The following is a 20,480-nucleotide window of genomic DNA, read 5'->3' as shown; positions in this document are numbered from 1 at the left end:
AGAATCCTATTCCAGAACACACAATCCCCGTCGAAAACCAAAGATAAAACCATCAGATTTGTTGGTAACTTCTGTTCTCAATGGCGACAAATAAAAGACATTATGCAAAAACATTGGCCTATCATCATGAGTGATGGTGATTTGGCAGCCAACTTGAAACCTACGGTAGATATGAGCTGGAGGCGGGCCCCAAACCTCAAAGACCAACTTGTACGGAGTCATCTCACACGAGAGAAATCTAGAACCACTCTACCTAAAGGGAGCTATCCATGTGGTAACTGCAAGATATGTCAATATATCAAGAAGACCAAAGAGATAATGGACAAACATGATCAGACCATTACCATCAACGATTACTTTAATTGCAAAAGCAAAAATGTAATATATTGCATCACATGCGAGTGCAACATGCGATACGTAGGAATGACCTCACGGATGTTGAAATTGAGAGCTTTGGAGCATTTGGGCAATATCCGAAATGCCCCCACCGATATTCAGAAAATGAAACAACTAACTACAGTGGCCAGACATTTTCATCGAGCTCATAATGGGAAACCCAAAGGTTTTTCCATTTGCGGTCTGGAACAGATTCATCTGGGCCAAAGAGGAGGAGACCTCAATATAACATTACTCCAAAAAGAGAGCAAATGGATTTTTCGCCTGGGATCACTAGCACCACACGGTCTAAATGAGGACATTAAATATGGATCCTTTCTCAAATGATTAATAATCTAACCTTCATCAATAAATCCAAACAATCAAGGCCACAATTGACAGGCCCTCCACTAATCAGTACATAATTATTTAACCATCACATCCACAAGGTGTTACCTACCTCACCTAACAGTCACTATACCCACCCACACCACTATGTTCTACACTTCATTTTTTTCTTTTGTGATAATTTTTCACGTTTTTTCACAGTTTATCATTTGCAGTTCTAAGTCCAATCTATTCTGGGATTACCACATCATATGTTATCATGCACCCCAGACCCGATAGGGTCCCTATCACCAGAGCGTCAACCTTCACTATACCTTCGGGTATTTTTCATAAATTTAACACAATACTTAATATTCACAGTCACCTATTCACAGCCTCACGGAAGCCACCAACGCGTTAAGCCAGCACGTTCACCATAACACTTCCTAAGTGGTGGCACAACACAGGCACTACCAAAGCAGCCCTAAAACAGGGAAATAATGTAATCCAATATATCCTCAAGTCACCCCTATATATACCAAAGATCCAGGCCGTTTTTAGGTCGCATAATACCTAACCTGTTTCATGGGTCTCCCTCTTTTTTCTTCTCTACCCCCCATGTTGATCTCATTTATTACGCACCATTCAAAGTCCTCTGTACAATCTGCCCCATCACAACGGCACTAGATGTATAAAGTTTCAGTTTTACCCCCTCTCTTTAAGCAGCAATAATCAAAACTAATAATAACAACTCAAAAGGTATAATTATAACAAACAGCAATCTAACACCCTTCAAGAAAATTACCTTAAATAAAAACCATAAAAATAAAAATAATAAAAATTACAAAATACAAAAGAATTTATAAAAACCATAAAATTAAAATATAATAAATAAATTACTAATATCCAAACAAAAAACCTTTTTAATAAAAATAACTATAAAAAATAAATAAAACTAACCACCAAAAAGGTACTGTTAATAAGTTCTTTAATTACATAGTATTACATCATCTCTGTATTCACATGAACAACCAGTCTTCTAATACCCAAATCTAGCAAAAGTAACGATAAACAGCTGAGAACAGACACTCAGCAATACTCATCATGAGCCATTGGCTCCATAAACTGTCAATCAAAGGTTGTTGCTAAACAATTGGTCAGGAAACAGAATAAAGGGCAGCTGCCCTCAAACAAGATGGCGCTGCATGAAGAAGCCAACGGAGGCGAAACCCGTGTCCTACCCAGCGCCCCACGTTACTTACTGAAGCCAGAGACGGACCTGTGCTCCCTCACCACCCCCCGAGCTAACAGCTAATTCCCGCTGCCACACCATCCAACAATCGGCTCCCTTGTGCTAGCCGCGGCACTCGGCGGCCAGTGACCTCACCATCAGCTGCTTTGGAAAGCGCACTCCCAACATCTGGACGGACAGTGTCACCCGCCCAGCCAATTGCCGGCTGAGGACAACGCACACCACCAGAGCAGCCAGCCTCCCCTGTGTACTACAAGGATCAGGTACCGGAGTGGCCGCAAATGTGGTACACTCCATTATCATTATCGCTGCTACCCCTGTTACATTGTATCCCTTGCCTTAAGACACTTAGGCAATACAAACTATTGCCACGTATTTTCTAATAGGGTGATAGCTAACAGTACCGGCTCTATTCATATATTGTCTCCGGAGGAGCTAACTTGATATCCCGGTATTGGTCACATTTCTGTGGAAAACTGCTATGTACCAACCATTTGCCATTCCTTTATATTGTACGCAGCTGTGACTTATACTACTCCACTACATCAATCAGCAAGGTGCTACATAATAATCTTTTACAGATATTGTATCTAACTGCGTTTCAATCCGTTACTAGCTACCAGCTATTGAATTTCTGAGTGCATGTTTAAGCTCCTATAATCTTCGGTGAGAGACTTATATACCTATACCTATACCTATATTTTACCAAGTGTGTATATATATATTTTTTCTGCCCCAACCTTTTGGGTTCAATATCCATAATTTATGGTGATAATAAGCAGTTAACCTGAGCTGTCGGGTCGTGACCCAACTCGCAACGAGTGTACCACCATACCTCACTGGAGTGCCCAAACCCATTTCGAACTTGGAAGCCAAGCAGTGAAGGGCCAGGGCAGTATCCAGGTGGGTGACCCCTGGAGAAGTCCAGGTGTGGTATTTTGTTTTAGGTATCCAAGTCAACTGACTGATAGCACAGGAGCCGCCTACTGCTTCATTTCATATTTGTTTGCCAATTCAGGCAGCAACTGTTTCAGTATATATGCCAACCTAGGCAGTAATTTTTGATTAGATTTACCTAGTAACGTGGGGTCACTGAAACCCCATCTGTTTCCACAGTTGGGGACCTATAACTCATTTTTGCCACCTTTGGTCACTCAGGTCACAATACCTTTGATGACTATATGCAATGAATGACAAATTATATGTGTGGCCGTCTTTTTCAAATCATTGAGATATAATTTAATATTTAATATCTTAAAGTACCACACAACAAAAACTAAACGAATCGCACATGCAGAACGATGTTTATTGTACTGATGCGCCATGCTGTCATATTTTAACAAGTCCACAATAAAAGTTATGTTTTAACAAAATCATCTATACATTTTTCTAAAGAGTGCGCCCAAAAAGCGTTTGCTTTCCTTGTTTTGCTTCTTGCAAACAAAACAAACCCACCCTCAGTTATAGCTACTGAACGCTGGGCGCACCACCAACCAAATAACCACCAGTATCTATTACCATGTGGTTTTGATGTTGGTTACAACAAATTTGATTAATTGATCAAAACTAATCAAGCTGTGCGGGCCCTTCCCCACCTTTTCCGTGCTATTCAGTTGTCCTGAAATAGGAACACACACACAAACTTAGGGGTCAAATGGTGTTCTGGTTTGGAATCAAATTGGAGTTCAGAGTGGAACAGAAGAGTCACAGCTCAGTTAGGAACCTGAATTTAAGAACCAAAAACCTTCATAGCCGGTTATTTTCTGCAAATATTTATTTTACTTATTTTTTAATTAAAAATGTAAAAAAAAAAAAAGTAAGAATAGCGATAAATCACTAGAAAAATACAACCGGCCCGATACAAGCAAGTAGAACAGTACTAGTCTACAGGAAAACAGTGAAACTGTGACCATACAATCAGGCAGGAGCTGCCGCTGCACAGACCTGTGATTGATCAATAATATGATTTGAGCCTCTACTATTCTGTTTATCAATTTTGAATGATATGTAAGTAAAATGCAATTCTTAGCGTCGGCCATTGCAGCGAAGCAGATTTAGTATAGGTGTGTGAGAAGCAGCAGAGACTGAATTTGTGCTGTACCTCCGACTAGCCCACAGCTGCACACTACTGAAGTGTGTTCGCTTCAATAGTTTTACCCCTTCAAGGGAGTGAACCGCGGGGGTTGGGCCACCAGCATCAAAGCCAATAGGAGTCCGGGGGTGGGCTTAATGTGTAATGCATTATGCAGATTCCTAGGTGCCAGAATAAGCTATGGCAGTCCCCAGGGGATCAGAAAGTGTAGAAGCCCAGAAAACTATTGTGCTGGCCAACATCAGCAGCGTAGCTCACCCCAGAAGATTTCCAGACTTGCCCCTTAAGCGGTTAAAAGGTCTCATCTTAAAAGCCCTGCCCTCAGGGGCCCTGAACAGTGCATGAATTATAGATCCCATCCATATTAGACATTAATTAGCTCATTATATTACAGATATCAGATGCACCCGGACCGTATTAAGCTCTGTGCAGAGGGGGAGGGGGAAAGGCTCTCCAGACTTCTGGAATCAAGAAGGACTATTTGGTGCAGAACTGCTGAACAGCAGTAGTGAGGGATGAAATTTGGGGTGACATTCTATGGGATGAGATTTTTTCGCACTTTCAAAATCACCCATTATCGCACTTTTTTAATATCGCATTTTTGCCGCGAATTTGCATATTTAATGAAGTGCGAATTCTGGAATGAAAAGTGCGATTAGGTGCGATAATGTGCGAATTTTAGGCATGAAAATGTGCGAATTTTAGGCATGAAAATGTGCGAATTTAAGGAAATGTGCGATTTTTTGTTTATAAAAAAAAAAAAATTGGCGTGGGGTCCCCCCTCCTGAGCATAACCAGCCCCGGGCTCATTGAGCCGGGGCTGGTTCCAAAAATACGGGGGACAAAAAGCATAGGGGTCCCCCGTATTTCTGAAACCAGCCCCGGACTCTTGGACCGGTCCTGGTTCCAAAAATACGGGGGACAAAAAATCTGGGGGTCCCCCGTATTTTGAAACCAGCACCGGGCTCCAACAGCAATCAGTGTCATGCCACAGCCGGGGGACACTTTTTATATAAGGTCCCCCGGCCGAAACATGAGCACCGTGGCGGGTCAGCCTTGGACGGGGTACCTGGAGGAGTGGGGACCCCCCCATAAAGGGGTCCGTCCCCCCCCCCCCCCAGGCTTCACCCGTCCAGGGCTGAAGCCCGGGGCTGTCACCGGCGTCCCTGGCCAGTGGATGCCGGCCTGATGGGGTTAAATCTTCCATACATAACATTGCTTGATACAGGAGAACTACAAGTGCCAGTAGACCTCCCCCGCATGCTGGGACTTGGAGAACCACAAGTCCCAGCATGCAGGGCATTAATGGGCCTGTTGGGACTTGTAGTCCACATGTAAAAAGAATGTTAAAAAAAACACACACACAGAGAAGTAAAACTTTATTACACACACATTCACACACCTCACTTTTACAACCACATACTTACCGATCCAGGTCCAGCGCTGTCCTCTTCACAGCCGGCTCCCCCCACACTGACAGCGGGAACAACCGCCTCTCTCCGATGCCGCTAACAGCCTCTGTAGAGCTGTCCCAGCGCTACAGAGGCTGAGAGCGTGATTGGTAGATGCGTCTCCATGGAGACGCATAGCTCAGCCCTGATTGGCCCTGGGACAGCGCTACAGAGGCTGTTAGCGGCATCGGAGAGAGCCGGTTGTCCCCGCTGTCAGTGCGGGGGGAGCCGGCTGTGAAGAGGACAGCGCTGGACCTGGATCGGTAAGTATGTGGTTGTAAAAGTGAGGTGTGTGAATGTGTGTGTAATAAAGTTTTACTTCTCTGTGTGTGTGTGTTTTTTTAACATTCTTTTTACAGGTGGACTACAAGTCCCAGCGGGCCCATTAATGCCCTGCATGCTGGGACTTGTGGTTCTCCAAGTCCCAGCATGCGGGGAGGTCTGCTGGAACTTGTAGTTCTCCTGAATCAAGCAATGTTATGTATGGAAGATTTAACCCCATCAGGCCGGCGTCCACTGGCCAGGGACGCCGGTGACAGCCCCGGGCTTCAGCCCTGGACGGGTGAAGCCTGGGGGGGGACCCCTTTATGGGGGGGTCCCCACTCCTCCAGGTACCCCGTCCAAGGCTGACCAGCCACGGTGCTCATGTTTCGGCCGGGGGACCTTATAACAAAAGTGTCCCCCGGCTGTGGCATGACACCCAGGGCTGTTGGAGCCCGGTGCTGGTTTCAAAATACGGGGGACCCACAGATTTTTTGTCCCCCGTATTTTTGGAACCAGGACCGGTCCAAGAGTCCGGGGCTGGTTTCAGAAATACGGGGGACCCCTATGCTTTTTGTCCCCCGTATTTTTGAAACCAGCCCCGGCTCAATGAGACCGGGGCTGGTTATGCTCAGGAGGGGGGACCCCACTCTATTTTTTTTGTCAAAAAACACTTTTCCACATTTTTTAACACAGGGCCATGCACAGATCTCTATGATCTGTGCAGGGTTCTGGCCAAATCGCATATCAGAACCTGGTCTGATTTTTTTGAGATTTTTAGACACATTTTTCAAATTCGCATCTCATTAAATATGCGAATTGTATACTTTTCAATGTGAAAACATCTGGATGCGAGTTCTGGCGAAAACTAAAAATCGCACTTTTAAAAAGTGCGATTTCGCTGCAAAACCGCACTTTTTGCCGATTTTCGCATCTCATTAAATATGCGAATTAGGGAAAAAGTGCGAAAACGGACGTTTTTGCGATAAAATTCGCCAAAGTCAGATTATCTCATCCCATAGAATGTCACCCAAGGTCTCTCCCAGGAGATGCTGCAACATCATAAGTGAGCCAGTAGGAGGCAGCGCATATGATCAGACACCGCTGTGATGTATTAGTACTAGGGGCAGTTATTGAGCTTATGGGAAATTGTTCGGTGCGGATGCGGCCTGACAGTTCTCAGCCCATGGAGCGCATGCGCCAAGCACCACTGGCATCACCTTACTTACAGCCCTGCGTGCAATACATCATTCCATCAACTCACATTGTGGGTAGAGCAAAACAAACAAACAAAAATATTATGAATTATCTTGAAGGCATTACCTGCGAAGACGAGCTTATTGCTTACTGGCCGAGCAAACGCATTTTCCGATGCAAAAACTGTCCCAGTGAGCAAATTTCCACACACCGTTGGTTGGTGTATTGTGATGTTGGGACCAATAAATTGCATGCATTTAGCCTGAAAGCAACAGAAACATTATATAAATATGTGGAGTCTCCTAGATCCGAAATACAGAATTTTAATTTACTTTCGATTTCTGATGGTTCAATTTACACAAATTGTGTTTATACAAAATAAAAAATGGTGCATAAAATGATGTTCAGGCTAGGAGTATAAAGGTATAGATGAAACATTAATGCTAAGTATATAGACTTGGGTCCCATCCCCAATGTTTGCTACAGCAGGAGCGCCGAGATTGTACTTACTGTACACACACAAAATATACAGGTTTCTGTGCTCCTAGCATTAGACTTTGGCGTTTTATCCATTTGATGTACTGTAATTGGAGAAAATTTACTATGGGCAGAATATATGGCCGATGCCAGGTAAGAATTCATACGACCGTCATCGTGTTATGGTCCGGGGACTCTCTTGCCACCCCTACCTCCGTTGCCTCAAACCGGAATTGGCGGACGTGTGCAGAGGGCTAGACTTCACCAATAATAGCCGCGTTCGTGAGAGCCCGTTAGTCAGGCTCCCACCTCGATGCCACCTGGTCTTACGTAGGGACAACACGACCGCCAAGGCTAGTGGAGTGCAAGGGTGAAACTATCTAAACCCACAGAAGGCAAGGAGGCCCCGGATACCCACGGGGTATACCAGACGTAACAATACGTGAAGGTGGAATAACTGTATAACAATGGTAATAATGGCAACAATGCCTAGAGGATGGAATAGAACAATATAAGGTACTAGCAACAATGCTGACAAGATGGAATATAATAATACGGGATACAAGCAACAATGCTGACAAGATGGAATATAATAATATGAGATACAAGCAACAATGCTGACAAGATGGAATATAATAATATGAGATACAAGCAACAATGCTGACAAGATGGAATATAATGATATGAGATACAAGCAACAATGCTGACAAGATGGAATATAATCAAGGAACAAAAGGTAAGGACTTATCTGAATCACAGCAAGGATCACGGCACGGGGTACTGTAACGGAGCTGCTGGAACCAGGAACACAAAGGCTGCAGGGCACACCAAAGCTATAACCGGCGTCTGTTCCCAGCAGACGCCGGCTATTTATTTGAATTTGCCGCCTGTGACTGTGCGAACGTCAGCTGCGCTGACGCCGCACGCTGTCTGGAGACTCGGGGACGTTGCCTAGCAACGCCCCGATGCCTGGCAGCTGGAGCAACAGAGCCGGAAGCTCGGGGCGCTGCTAGGCAACGCTCCCGACGCTCCCCTGGCGCTCCATCTCCGCCGCCCGTCCCGGACGTGACAGAACGCAGTGACGCTCTGGGACGGCGACGGCTGACACATCGGCTGTATTTTCGGGAAAATACAATTAGTAAAATACAGTAGGGCAGACTTTAAAAAATAAATAAATAAATAAACACGGCTGGGGCACCCAGCAACGGGCTCCATGGTTTTAAAAACTCGCAGGTCAAAAGACATGAGTCCCCCGGAATTTTTAAAACCAGCACCAGGCTCAAGTGCCAGTCCTAGTTCCCAAAATACTGGGGACATAATGAATAGGCCCCCCCCTGTATTTTGTGAACACACACTGGGCCCAACCAGCCAGCAGGGTAAGTTCCCCATGCCAAACAATTCACCCTCTGACCAGTCAGCCCGGGCAGTGACCTTGGGGGAGTGGGGACCCCCCAATAAAGTTGTTTTTTCAAGGCGTATTTTCGTGGCACTTACTGCCCGTATATTACTGGTTGGCTGGTTAGTAAATTAGGAATCACCATTCAAATGGATGGCGATTCCTAGTCGTGCTCTTTTGATGGCATATGCATTCAAATAGGAATACACCTGTCAAAAAATACGAATAGGCAAATTTCGGGCATAGTAAATGATGAAAATGTGTAAGCAGTGGTATTTCCATACGACTCGCATTAATACAATTTCCCTCAGTTGTGTTTCTATAAAATAGACAGGCCCATCACAGAATCTAATTTTGTTTATTTATGTGGTACAGAGGAAAAATCTCCTTGGATGCATCATCAGCAACGAAGCTTCCCTGGATAGAAGACTTTAATCACTTCTTGTGGTCAAACTTCTATTACTAAACGCTTCTTCAGAAAGTCATTAACTTGCCACATACCCAAAACCTTTAGCTCTGGACTTCACCAAAACATTAATCAAAGCCAGACCGATACCTGTAACCAACACAAAGCTCTAGAACTGTATCCTACAGTGCTCCAACAATGGCCTCATATGTAAAAACTGTAGGAACCCCCTCCCACCGCAGTATAGTCTCTTGTACCTGTGCAAAGCTACTGGGGGTCCACTATGGTGGTAGTTGCCCGCTAATGGATTTAGTGGCCCCCATTTAGCTCAGCTGGCCAGGATACTCCACCACCGAACAGTTTCCCACCTATATAAATCCAGAATTACTAGAAAAAAACTAGAATTTCAGCTACCCACCTTGAGCAACTGGTAGACGTCACCTTCTCCTGAAGAAGGAGAGGGGGAGTAGTATGTACCATTAATCAGTATACGTTGATTAGCATCGATACATGGAGGCTGAGGTGGCTCTACATTATATCCATTGGCATAGTAGTTTGTAGCGTCGAAATTGTAAGATGAATACACCTGTAACAGAAACAGGCAAGCATTTCCATAAATCAGTTTAAGCTCTGAGACGGTGCTTAATCTCATCCCATTCCCAATTTACACCATAATTTACCCAAATGAAAACATGGGGTCCCAACAGTTCAAGGGCTGTCAGATGCAGGAGGAGATAACACCTGACACCACCCCCACCCCCCCCCTCACCAAAGCCGTACCGAGGTAGGGGTGATTGGATTTCCTTGGTTCATGAGCAGGAGGCTGGAGTCCCTAATCCGCGTGGCACACATAGATTCTGAAGTCGCCGTTATACCCAAGCTGACATTAGAACCAGGTGTTCCCTTGTCTTCAGAGAAGGTCAATGACACCTAGGGGTGATGAAGATGGAAACAGAAACATTGAACGCAAGTAATTCTTAACAGTGACACATCTGGAGCAACAATTGCATCTCAATTCAGCTGAATTTTGTCCTATGATCATGGACTGAAGCAATGAAGTTTAATTTTAGCTCTTAAGTGGAGAGTGATCAACTTTCAACCAATCAGCTCCTGTCATTTTTCAAACACAGCCTGTAACATGGCAGCAAGAAGCGGATTGGCTGAAGTTTAGTACATCTGACCCTTGGCGACAAGTTCATAAACTAGACCGTAATCCACACATACATAATGGCCAACACTGTGATCCAAAGAGTAACTACTACTGTACAATCCCTCACAGGTGTTTAACAGGAGCATATTATGAAATGTAGTAGTCATGGTGGGTAGGGGGGAGGTGATCGCACACAGCGGACTAGCATGGAGAGTAGACTGGGGAAGTGGGGAGTCTAGGGCTCAGGGGTAGATGTATGAAGCAGTAATAAGGGAGGAGAAGGATGAAGTGCCTGGTACTTAATCACTGGCCAATCAACCCAGCCTGTAGCTTAGCAGTTAGGAGTTCTACTTGGGACAATACTCTCTGCTACACAAATCAAATATCAATAAGTTGTCAAATAGATGAACTGAGTTATGGAAGCTACTGTAGAATGTGACCTTCAAGACAAGGAGCGGTCACTTCCCTGAATATGCTTACACCAAAGAGACCTATTCTTTGAACCTCACCAGGTTCCAAAAATGGAGTGTAAAACGTCACTGAAAATAAGTATACATCATGTCTATGAACTGCACAGGACAGCTAGCAGAGGCATCAGGCGGGCCTAGCTGAGGAAGCAACTGAATAGATTAGTCATGTGACTGTAGCGGCCAGATCCGCAGGAGAAGAAGGGCAAGTACTGTAGTATTGTACTTTTTTTTGACTGACCCCATGAGCCAATCAGAACCTTGGGGCAGGGAATTATAAGTGTCAGGGGCGGAGCTATTTTTAACACCCTGGCCCCTTGGGTAAGAAAAATAAAAATCTCTTCGGTTAGACTTGCACTGCACTGTCAGTATTGCATTTCAGACCAATATGCTCATTGCAAGGCTGCGCTGCACCAGCCACGCCCCAGAACACACATCCAGACCAATGAGGTCATGAAGGACAACTAGTGCTGTCCTCATAAGAAGCGGACAACTGCAGCATGGGTGGGTGACGGTTATCGTGATGGTACCTTGTTATTGAAGCACTTCTCGATACTGAGCTGCGTGATGTCGGCCACCAGCTCTACTGCGGACATGTAGTACACAATCAGATCCGCATCGGGAGCAAGATCAGAAGTTACGTCCAAAGAGATGTTGAACTCTCCTTTCAGAGCTGCCATGTGGAGAGACCATACAGTCAACACAAAGCACATGATGTCTTATAAAAAGAGTGTAACGCCCATCTCATCTGACCAATAGGCTTTCAGAAAACTATTCTGTAGTGGTGGAAATACATGTTAGGGGCCAGCCCGGACTGCTTTAGGAGGCCCGATATTCGCCTACCATCACTAAGTCACAAATTCAGTGGTGACAGCCGAAGGATACGTGGAGGAGCAAGGCCGGGGCTGCAGACAGGGAGGCTCTGACTCACTCTCTCAGCTTCCGCTGCGGCTGCCCCTGTTCTCCCAACCCAGCTCAAGGGGTGAGCGATTCCATTCACCACACTAGCGAGGGGTGAATGGAATCGCTCACCCCTTGAGCTGGGTGGGAGAACGGGGCAGCCACAGCAAAGGCTGAGAGAGTGAGTTAGAGCCTCCCTGTCTGCAGCCTCAGCCTTGCTCCTCCTGATGAGGGGACAGGGGAGCTGCCAATCCCCTCTCATCTCAACTAGGGATGTCTATCGTTGCCATTGCCATCGATGGCAATAATGCAAATGGCCATGGATAGTGCTAAACTATGCAATCGATATTTTTACCTATCGATGGTCATCCATTGTGTTTGGCTGATGGGCCAGTGGGCCAATCAAAACACGATGGCGGGGCTTCGCGGGTGTCGGCGCTATGCTCCGTGACCCAGCAGTTTAAAAAAAAAAAAAAAGCCATCGACAGAGGGAAACCATCTGGTTCTCCCCCATTGATGGCAGAAGTATTCGACAACGGCCATAAACCATAGATGATTTAGAATCATCCCTAATCTCAACCACAAAGAAGGGAAGAAAGAAAGTGGCGCTGTTATGATGAAAGATCATATGATATTTAATAACAATTTAAAAACATGACATGCATGACACAATAAATGAAAAATACATAAAAATGGTGATTTTGGAAAAATATGGACCGGAGGCTGAAATGAATAGGACCAATAGATGATGATTGCTGGTGAGATAAGGGGTATAGCTGATATAAAGTACGGTTGCCCACTGGGCTGATAGTTACCACTTATGATTTTGGAATGTCCAATCCCGATTGTGGTTATGGGTAGAGATGTCCTCAGATGTTTGCGACTATACGACCACTTAAGTGGGACCCATTGATGTTGTAGGCTAGATGTTGGAAAAGCCACGGGTGTCTTGTGTCGCTAGAGGTAACGATCTCCTGGGAAATATTGGGCAGGTGTCCTCAAGGTTGGCGGGGTCTTTGAGACCAAGTGTTCAATGTTGGAGAACAAGGATGTCCAACCTCGATTCCTGCTGGTGGTGTGTGCCAACAAAGGGGTGAGCTGGTATCCGATGGAAATGGAGGTATATAAGGCAATGTCCTCTGGGTGTGGGCGACCGTGATCGCTCAAAGGTCCAATTGGAGGGGATCAAATATAAAACAGCAGGTCCGGTCCAAGGTAAACCCCTGACGCGTTTCGCTGCTTAGAAAGGTGCAGCTTTATCAAAGGTGGAGTGAGTACTGTTCACCATGGGGTTTATATACCCATACATCAATGATTAACAATTAGCACCTGTGCTATCATTGTAAGTATTTGATATACATATAAAAATATGATCAACAGAAGGCAAATGGCATCACTAATTTAACAGTATTTAACAGTTAATGCATTCATAAAGTTATAAAAACGAGTGTTCCAAATAGTGGTTTAAACCTTTATTAGTCTGGCAGGAGAAGATGGAACAGCCAATCGGCTGGAGGCAACATAGAATTAGCAAGGAGTTTGTGTATTGTTTCTATGGTAACATACTTTTCAGAGCGGGGTATAAGTGGAGATAAATATGACGGTTCATTGATAATCCCTCTATCTAATTGGTCCCATTTGCATATATATATTCTTTTTTCTGCAATTTTTTGTATATTTTTTATCTTTATTTTTATATGATTGGTTATACAGGTACATATGTATTTATAATATACTACCAATCCATGTTCGTTACTGTTATTATTATTACCTCTCTTCCTTTCTCTTTATTTATTCATTTATTTTTCTGTATTTATTCATCTCATTGTCATCATTTTTTCTATTTATTTTATTGATATATCCTTACTTCCCTTATTCGTACTCTCCTCCATGCCATCTGAGTGTTTTAGGTCGAGTAGCTATGGTAACAAAAGTGACCTGTATTGTATACTAAAGTTATGGCGGTTCCCATGACAACCTGTAAACTAATTAACACTGTGACCGGATTGGGTGGACCAAATTGACGACCTGCACCCTTTGATATAATGATAAAATACATATGACATGTACTAAAATTGTCACTATATGTGGCTAATTATTGTACTTTAACACCGATCTCTCACTTATAACATTAGATTTTTCACTACATTCCACCAGATAAACAGCTTTCTATATATATGTATATATACACGTATCAGTTCCCCGTCCTGAAATTAGATATAAGTGAGGCTTGACACGCAAACGTCACACCTAACATTATCAGAACGAGACGTGCGACGCACGCCGGCCACTGCTACTTCCTGATAGATACACATTCAGACGCTGTAACATCACATGACCGGACAGTCCGTTCATATGATTGGACGGACTGCCGGTTACCATAGAAACAATACACAAACTCCTTGCTAATTCTATGTTGCCTCCAGCCGATTGGCTGTTCCATCTTCTCCTGCCAGACTAATAAAGGTTTAAACCACTATTTGGAACACTCGTTTTTTTAACTTTATGAATGCATTAACTGTTAATAATTAATGATGCCATTTGCCTTCTGTTGATCATATTTTTATATGTATATCAAATACTTACAATGATAGCACAGGTGCTAATTGTTAATCATTGATGTATGGGTATATAAACCCCATGGTGAACAGTACTCACTCCACCTTTGATAAAGCTGCACCTTTCTAAGCAGCGAAACGCGTCAGGGGTTTACCTTGGACCGGACCTGCTGTTTTATATTTGATCCCCTCCAATTGGACCTTTGAGCGATCACGATCGCCCACTCCCCACACCCAGAGGACATTGCCTTATATACCTCCATTTCCATCGGATACCAGCTCACCCCTTTGTTGGCTCACACCACCAGCAGGAATCGAGGTTGGACATCCTTGTTCTCCAACATTGAACACTTGGTCTCAAAGACCCCGCCAACCTTGAGGACACCTGCCCAATATTTCCCAAGAGATCGTTACCTCTAGCGACACAAGACACCCGTGGCTTTTCCAACATCTAGCCTACAACATCAATTGGTCCCACTTAAGTGGTCGTATAGTCGCAAACATCTGAGGACATCTCTACCCATAACCACAATCGGGATTGGACATTCCAAAATCATAAGTGGTAACTATCAGCCCAGTGGGCAACCGTACTTTATATCAGCTATACCCCTTATCTCACCAGCAATCATTATCTATTGGTCCTATTCACTTCAGCCTCTGGTCCATATTTTTCCAAAATCACAATTTTTATGTATTTTTCATTTATTGTGTCATGCATGTCATGTTTTTAAATTGTTATTAAATATCATATGATCTTTCATCATAACAGCGCCACTTTCTTTTTTTCCTTTTTGCTTGGGCTATTGGGGTTGACAACCCCAACATCAAGTGGCAGCTCCTGACAGAACACCCCTGGTAGCGCCTGTCTGTGCACTGAAGGGAGCACACCACACTTCTCAACCACAGAGAGCCTGTGGAGGTCTGGGGTGGTGACACCAGTGCGCAGCCGGCCGGGGGCCACTCTTCTGGACCAATGCAGAAAAATCAGTTAAAGAGCCGGCCAGACCCCAAGAAGATGAGCTGGGAGAGCCCCACTTATCCTGCCAGCTGCCCTGCCTGCACTCCTCTTCCTGATCTGTTGCCTCAGCATGCTGGCTGCCAGACCCCAGGGACCAGTACCACCATGTAAGGAGAATAGTCACCCCCCCCCCCCCCCCACAAGAAAAAAAGATATGCTCTATGCCGCACCCCCCCCCCCCCCCCACTATACACTGTGCTATACTCCCCCACTATACTCGGTGCCCCCACTATACACTCTGTAAGTTGACCACTCACCCTCACCACCAAATATGTGCCCTGGCCCCTCTCCCTACTATACACCATCCCTGGATGAATACTGACTACCCCCCTCCCCCAACTATAAACTTTTCAGGGTGAACAATGACCTCCACACATGACCCCTTGCCCCATATACTATGCATATTTGTTCATCGTGACTGTTCCCCAGTGTTATTAATTACTGGGGTGAGTGGTTCCCTTTAAATGAGGAAACTAGGCAGAGGAACTTACATGTGCTCATGTCCATTGGATGTTCACCATAACTAACAATCTTAGATCTTGACATCAGCTGGAGAAAAAAAGAGAACCGTATTTTAGGACAAGTGTTCATTAAAAATGACACATACAGATACGGATTCAGAGTTGGGAGCAAAGCAAAGATAATGAAAGCAGATTACCCACTATGTAGCGGACTATGCAGGCGATGTCGCTGGGTACACACACACACATTGTGTAGGGTGTACCTAGCTTTACACCTTGGCAAAACCATGCTACACTGCAGCCCTCTAAATCAAAAAATCTGATTTAGAGTTTGACTAAAACACACCTCTCCAACTCGAATTCCTTTCTTCACAGTATAAAAATAGAGCTGTCCAAGGTACTGTATGTGCACTTCAAAGCAAAGGCAACCTGCACTTAAATAATGGGGGTCATTTTGGTTGATTTGCAAGGCTGCGAATTTGCAGCATTGCAAATTCACCAAACCCCGCCTTCCGAATGGTTGGCTTGGCTGCCGCCACCTATTCACAAGCGCAATTACAGTTACACAGTAACATCCATTCACAGGCCGGGAGGGGGAGACGCCCACATCTTTTGATGATCACCGACCATTGAAAGATGTGGTGCATGCGCGCATATGTAAGTGACTTGAAATGGGAAGGAAATTGGCCGGATGTCAGCTTCCCACCCCAATGTCATGGCCTCATTAGCATGACAATGCCCATGAAATGCTCTGTGTTCCCATATAATAATGGGGATGCCCCTTGTGGCCCCGCCCGCTTTCCTGGGTGCGTGCAAAAACATGGCTTTTATTTGGGATGCAGTTACAATCCCGGCGGTCGGGATCCCGGCGTTCAGAATCCCAACCGCCGAAATCCCGACACTTTCTCCCTCCGTGGGTGTCCACGACACCCCTGGAGGGAGAATAAATTAGTGTGCCGAGCGTAGCGAGGCACCGGGCCCGCTGTGTGGCGAGCGCAGCGAGCCCGCAAGGGGGATTCCGGCGTCGGGATTCAATACTGAATCCTTTTATTTTTATTTGCTTTCTGGGGCATTGATTCAGCCCTTTAACTGGAGAGATTGCGGTCATTTAGACGCATAGTTTAATAAAATTATATATATATATATATACATATATATACACACATACACATATACACACACACACACACACACACACACACTTAGACTAAAGCTCATCACATTATTGGTTTCCATAATCACTCATTTGGTCCATTGTTTTGCTAAGGTTCCTATGGTAGCACCAGCTGCCGCCATCACCAAAGCCACCAGTTACTGTATGTTAGACGTCCCTTCCAGTACTCACCATGTGGACGAAATTTGCAGTGGTTTCACCTTCCTTTAGGCATTCTTTGCCAAAGGAATATTGAATGGTCATGTCATACTTCTGTCCGCACTGTAGCTCTTCTATAGGACTCCGTATCTGAATATAGCTCTCCGTCCGGGAGTAGAACCGTGTGATTTGGTAGTAGTCATTGGAGTAAGAAGGCACTACAAAATTAGAGTCATAGCACTGTTCGGCATTCTTGTAAATGGCCTGGATGGAGTAAAGATAGAGTCAGCCATGCGATGATAAATAAGATCAGATACACTTGTCCATGCAAGGACATATTCACTCGATGATTACTACTTCTGGTCCCATCCTATTCACAGTAACACAATCCATTGTCTAGACTGGAATCCACTTTTCTAGTGTAACCTGTCCCCTCATGTTCTTTCCCCTCCCACCATCCGCGGCACAGGACCATTGGGTTAGAGTTAATGTTAAGCTGCACTGGAGAAAGGTTAGTATTAGGCTGCAGTATGGAGTGGGTTAGTGCTAGCAACATAAAACTCATCAGGATCCATCTGTATTTTGACCTTTGGAACGCCACTGTTGGCAATCTGACGGTTAAGATAGTAATTGCTGGGATTTCGATACAAACCCATAGGTTATACCCCCTCTTCTACAATGGTTTGTCATTTTTTTCTTGTTCTGTTTGCCTAATGGATTATGTACTTCACAATGTAAAGGCCGCCAACTATTTAGTCAATTGAAAAATTCTAGACCAGCATGCGGATAGGTCCATGGCACAAGTAAAACAGGACAATCAAACCTCAAGTCATGTTTTATGGAGAATAGTCTCCAAGTCATGTATCTGCTGCTGCCGCCATTGGCCTGTATCCACTCACCTGAAGGCTAATTGAGGAGGCTATTAAAGAAGAGGTGTCAAACTCAGCCAGTGCTTTGCCATTCCCATCAGTCGTCACGTTCCGAGGATCACCATTAAACTGCAGTTCTATTGTTTGGTTAGCTAGAGCCTCTCCGTGACCATCCTTCGCCTGAATCTGTAGGTTTGCAAAGTAGAAGTGTAAGAGAATACATGCAAGAGGGCACCTAATATTAGGTAGCTAAACTAATAGATCCTGAAAGTCTGGTGACGGGTGACACGTACATAATGCATTAAACCAGCGGTTCCCAAACGGTGTGGCGTGGCACCCTGGGGTGCCTCGGGCTGGTGGCCCTCAGCCAATTCAAAGGATTAATGGTCAATGTTACAGGCAAAACCAGCGCTTGTGGGTTTCAACCATAACATACAATGGGAGGTCATTCTGGTTGATTCTCAGCTTTGTGAGTCAACTAAACGCCACCCGCATGAACACCCGCCTGCTGCATGCGCGCCGAGTTTCCCTGCATGCATATGGAGGTTTTGCATAAACTTCCATTCGAAGCTTGCATGGGGGGCTGAAATAATTAGATTGTGGCCAACCACAGTGCTCCCACATCTAAGTCACTCTCTGGTGACTCAGATTTGCAGTGCCCTTGTACGCGGTACCGGCATCACAGGCAAATTACCATGGGAACGCCTAGTGATCCCATGGTGACATGACCCGTGTCCACCACCCCACCCGCACTGCTCCATGCGGACGGGCCGGTGACTATACAAGTCACTGTATCCATTCGCAAACGGAGCCTGCACACAAGCATAAATGCTTATGCGCAGTGGCTAAAAATTGCTCCTCTGTTCTAGGGAACAAGGATTCAAAAAGGTTTGGGAACCACTGTATTCAACAAACACTGTAAAATACACTCAGTTGTCTTACCACCACACGATAAGGAATTCCTTGTTTGTAAAATGTTGACATTATATCGCGAATAAACGACACCTGGGCCAACTGGGAGGTGATACTGATAGATTTGGTTTCAGTCGCTTTGACCCCTGTCAGAATAAAGTGCATGTAAAAGAAGAAAAAAAATGTAATTGCGAACAGCGAGTTGGGACAAATTTGCTTTAAACGATTCCAAACATACCAGCGGTTCCCAAAATGGAAAGGGAATCTACTGGTTGGTAGTTAAGGACCAAGTCAGATTACTGTATATATGGTTGATGTGACAGGCTGATGGAGGAGAAAAGTAAAAATGTGGGCAAAATGTGTCACTCTGTCCACGCAACTGAATGCAAGGCGGGCAGGTAAAAAAAAAACAATTCACTTATTTAGAAAAATATTTTAATTAAGAATCATCTGCCCGTCACTGCTATGATTTAAGAAAATAAAAACAAACCACAACCTCTAATGCAAATTAAGGGGCAGATTAAACAATGTGTGATAATAAGGGAGGGACAGAACAAATATTGTTCTTTATTTCACATTAAAGCCTTCACATGCATACATGAGTGGTAGGGTATTTCTGGGTTACATCTTTATGAGGTGTACAGTATTTCTAAGTGATACAATAGTCCTGGAAGGAAGAGGAGAACTAGCATAGACCCAACATTTTTTTTCCCACTTGGAGCCCGAGGTGGTGCTCCAAACACCCAGTGCAGTGACCTAAATCATGCATAGGGGGTGGACGTACATATGGACCCTCAACCTCACCCATTACTCCGCTAACCCGGCCAGAAGGCCCATAAGGGGAAAATAGGGACCGGTGGGTCCTCCTCGCAGAAGCTCAGAGACACCCTCTTCCCTTGCCGAACCTTGGAGAAACCCTCAGTAGGCTTCCTTCCATGTTGTGGTACGGGGTTGACCTCAAGGACTGCAGCTCTTTATCATAGGAAAGAAGGTAGCCCATGAGGGTCATACACACAGCCAAAAAAAAAACACAAATGTGAAGAGTGACAAATGTGAAAGGGGTGAAGAGAAATAAATAAAGACCCCAGCCAGAAGGTCGGGTGGGGGTGTGAAAAATTGTCCTGCCCCAGCCAAAAGGCCCAGGACACCTTGGGCTCTAAGCAGCTGCCCAGTCAGCGTCCAACCAAGTGTTTCTCTACTCCTAGCTAGGGTGCTTTCCAACCCCTGGCATGGGAATGGATACTCCATTGGGCTTTTCCATTGAGGGTTGAGGCCCCCTGGGAAGAGCAATCTACTGAGTCCAAGTGTTTCTTGCATCCCAAGGTTAAGGTACTAAGCTGGGCTTTTCGCTGTATACCCATCAGAGGCTATGAACCTCTGAATGGGAGTAATCTACTCAGTCCCAGCATTTCTCTGCTCCTAGGGAATGGATACTAGACCGGGCCTTTTGCTCCATCATCCTTCAGGGGCTACAAACCCCATCAAGAGAGTCACCTACTAGGTACAATGTTTCTCCCCCCCCCCCTACCAATGGGGAGAGCCCCTGTAATCTCTCCCACTGGCAGAGTGAAGATACCCAGCTAAGACTTTTTCCATGAG

At 45.0% G+C, this 20,480-nt stretch overlaps 1 protein-coding gene and 1 pseudogene across 1 annotated transcript in view; one reads left to right on the top strand and one right to left on the bottom strand.

Moving 5' to 3' along the window:
* Nucleotides 1-20,480, bottom strand: part of LOC146009363 (ovostatin-like) — a 69,525-nt gene that overhangs the window by 31,122 nt on the left and 17,923 nt on the right. Inside the window, exons 10-17 of the mRNA XM_083149663.1 lie at nucleotides 18,912-19,027; nucleotides 18,000-18,155; nucleotides 17,134-17,364; nucleotides 15,819-15,876; nucleotides 11,382-11,524; nucleotides 10,015-10,164; nucleotides 9,653-9,820; nucleotides 7,082-7,217 (exon numbers count right to left, since the gene is read on the bottom strand). Of these exons, the coding sequence (XP_083005789.1) occupies nucleotides 7,082-7,217; nucleotides 9,653-9,820; nucleotides 10,015-10,164; nucleotides 11,382-11,524; nucleotides 15,819-15,876; nucleotides 17,134-17,364; nucleotides 18,000-18,155; nucleotides 18,912-19,027 (1,158 nt within the window). The remainder of the gene's footprint in view (nucleotides 1-7,081; nucleotides 7,218-9,652; nucleotides 9,821-10,014; nucleotides 10,165-11,381; nucleotides 11,525-15,818; nucleotides 15,877-17,133; nucleotides 17,365-17,999; nucleotides 18,156-18,911; nucleotides 19,028-20,480) is intronic.
* On the top strand, nucleotides 2,776-2,894 carry LOC146011683 (5S ribosomal RNA; annotated as a pseudogene).

The sequence above is a fragment of the Crinia signifera genome, chromosome 6, assembly GCF_055691185.1.
Source record: "Crinia signifera chromosome 6, ASM5569118v1, whole genome shotgun sequence".
NCBI classification, from domain to species: Eukaryota; Metazoa; Chordata; class Amphibia; order Anura; family Myobatrachidae; genus Crinia; species Crinia signifera.
Note: the sequence above shows the minus strand (reverse complement) of the source record. Positions and strands in the feature narration are given on the sequence as shown.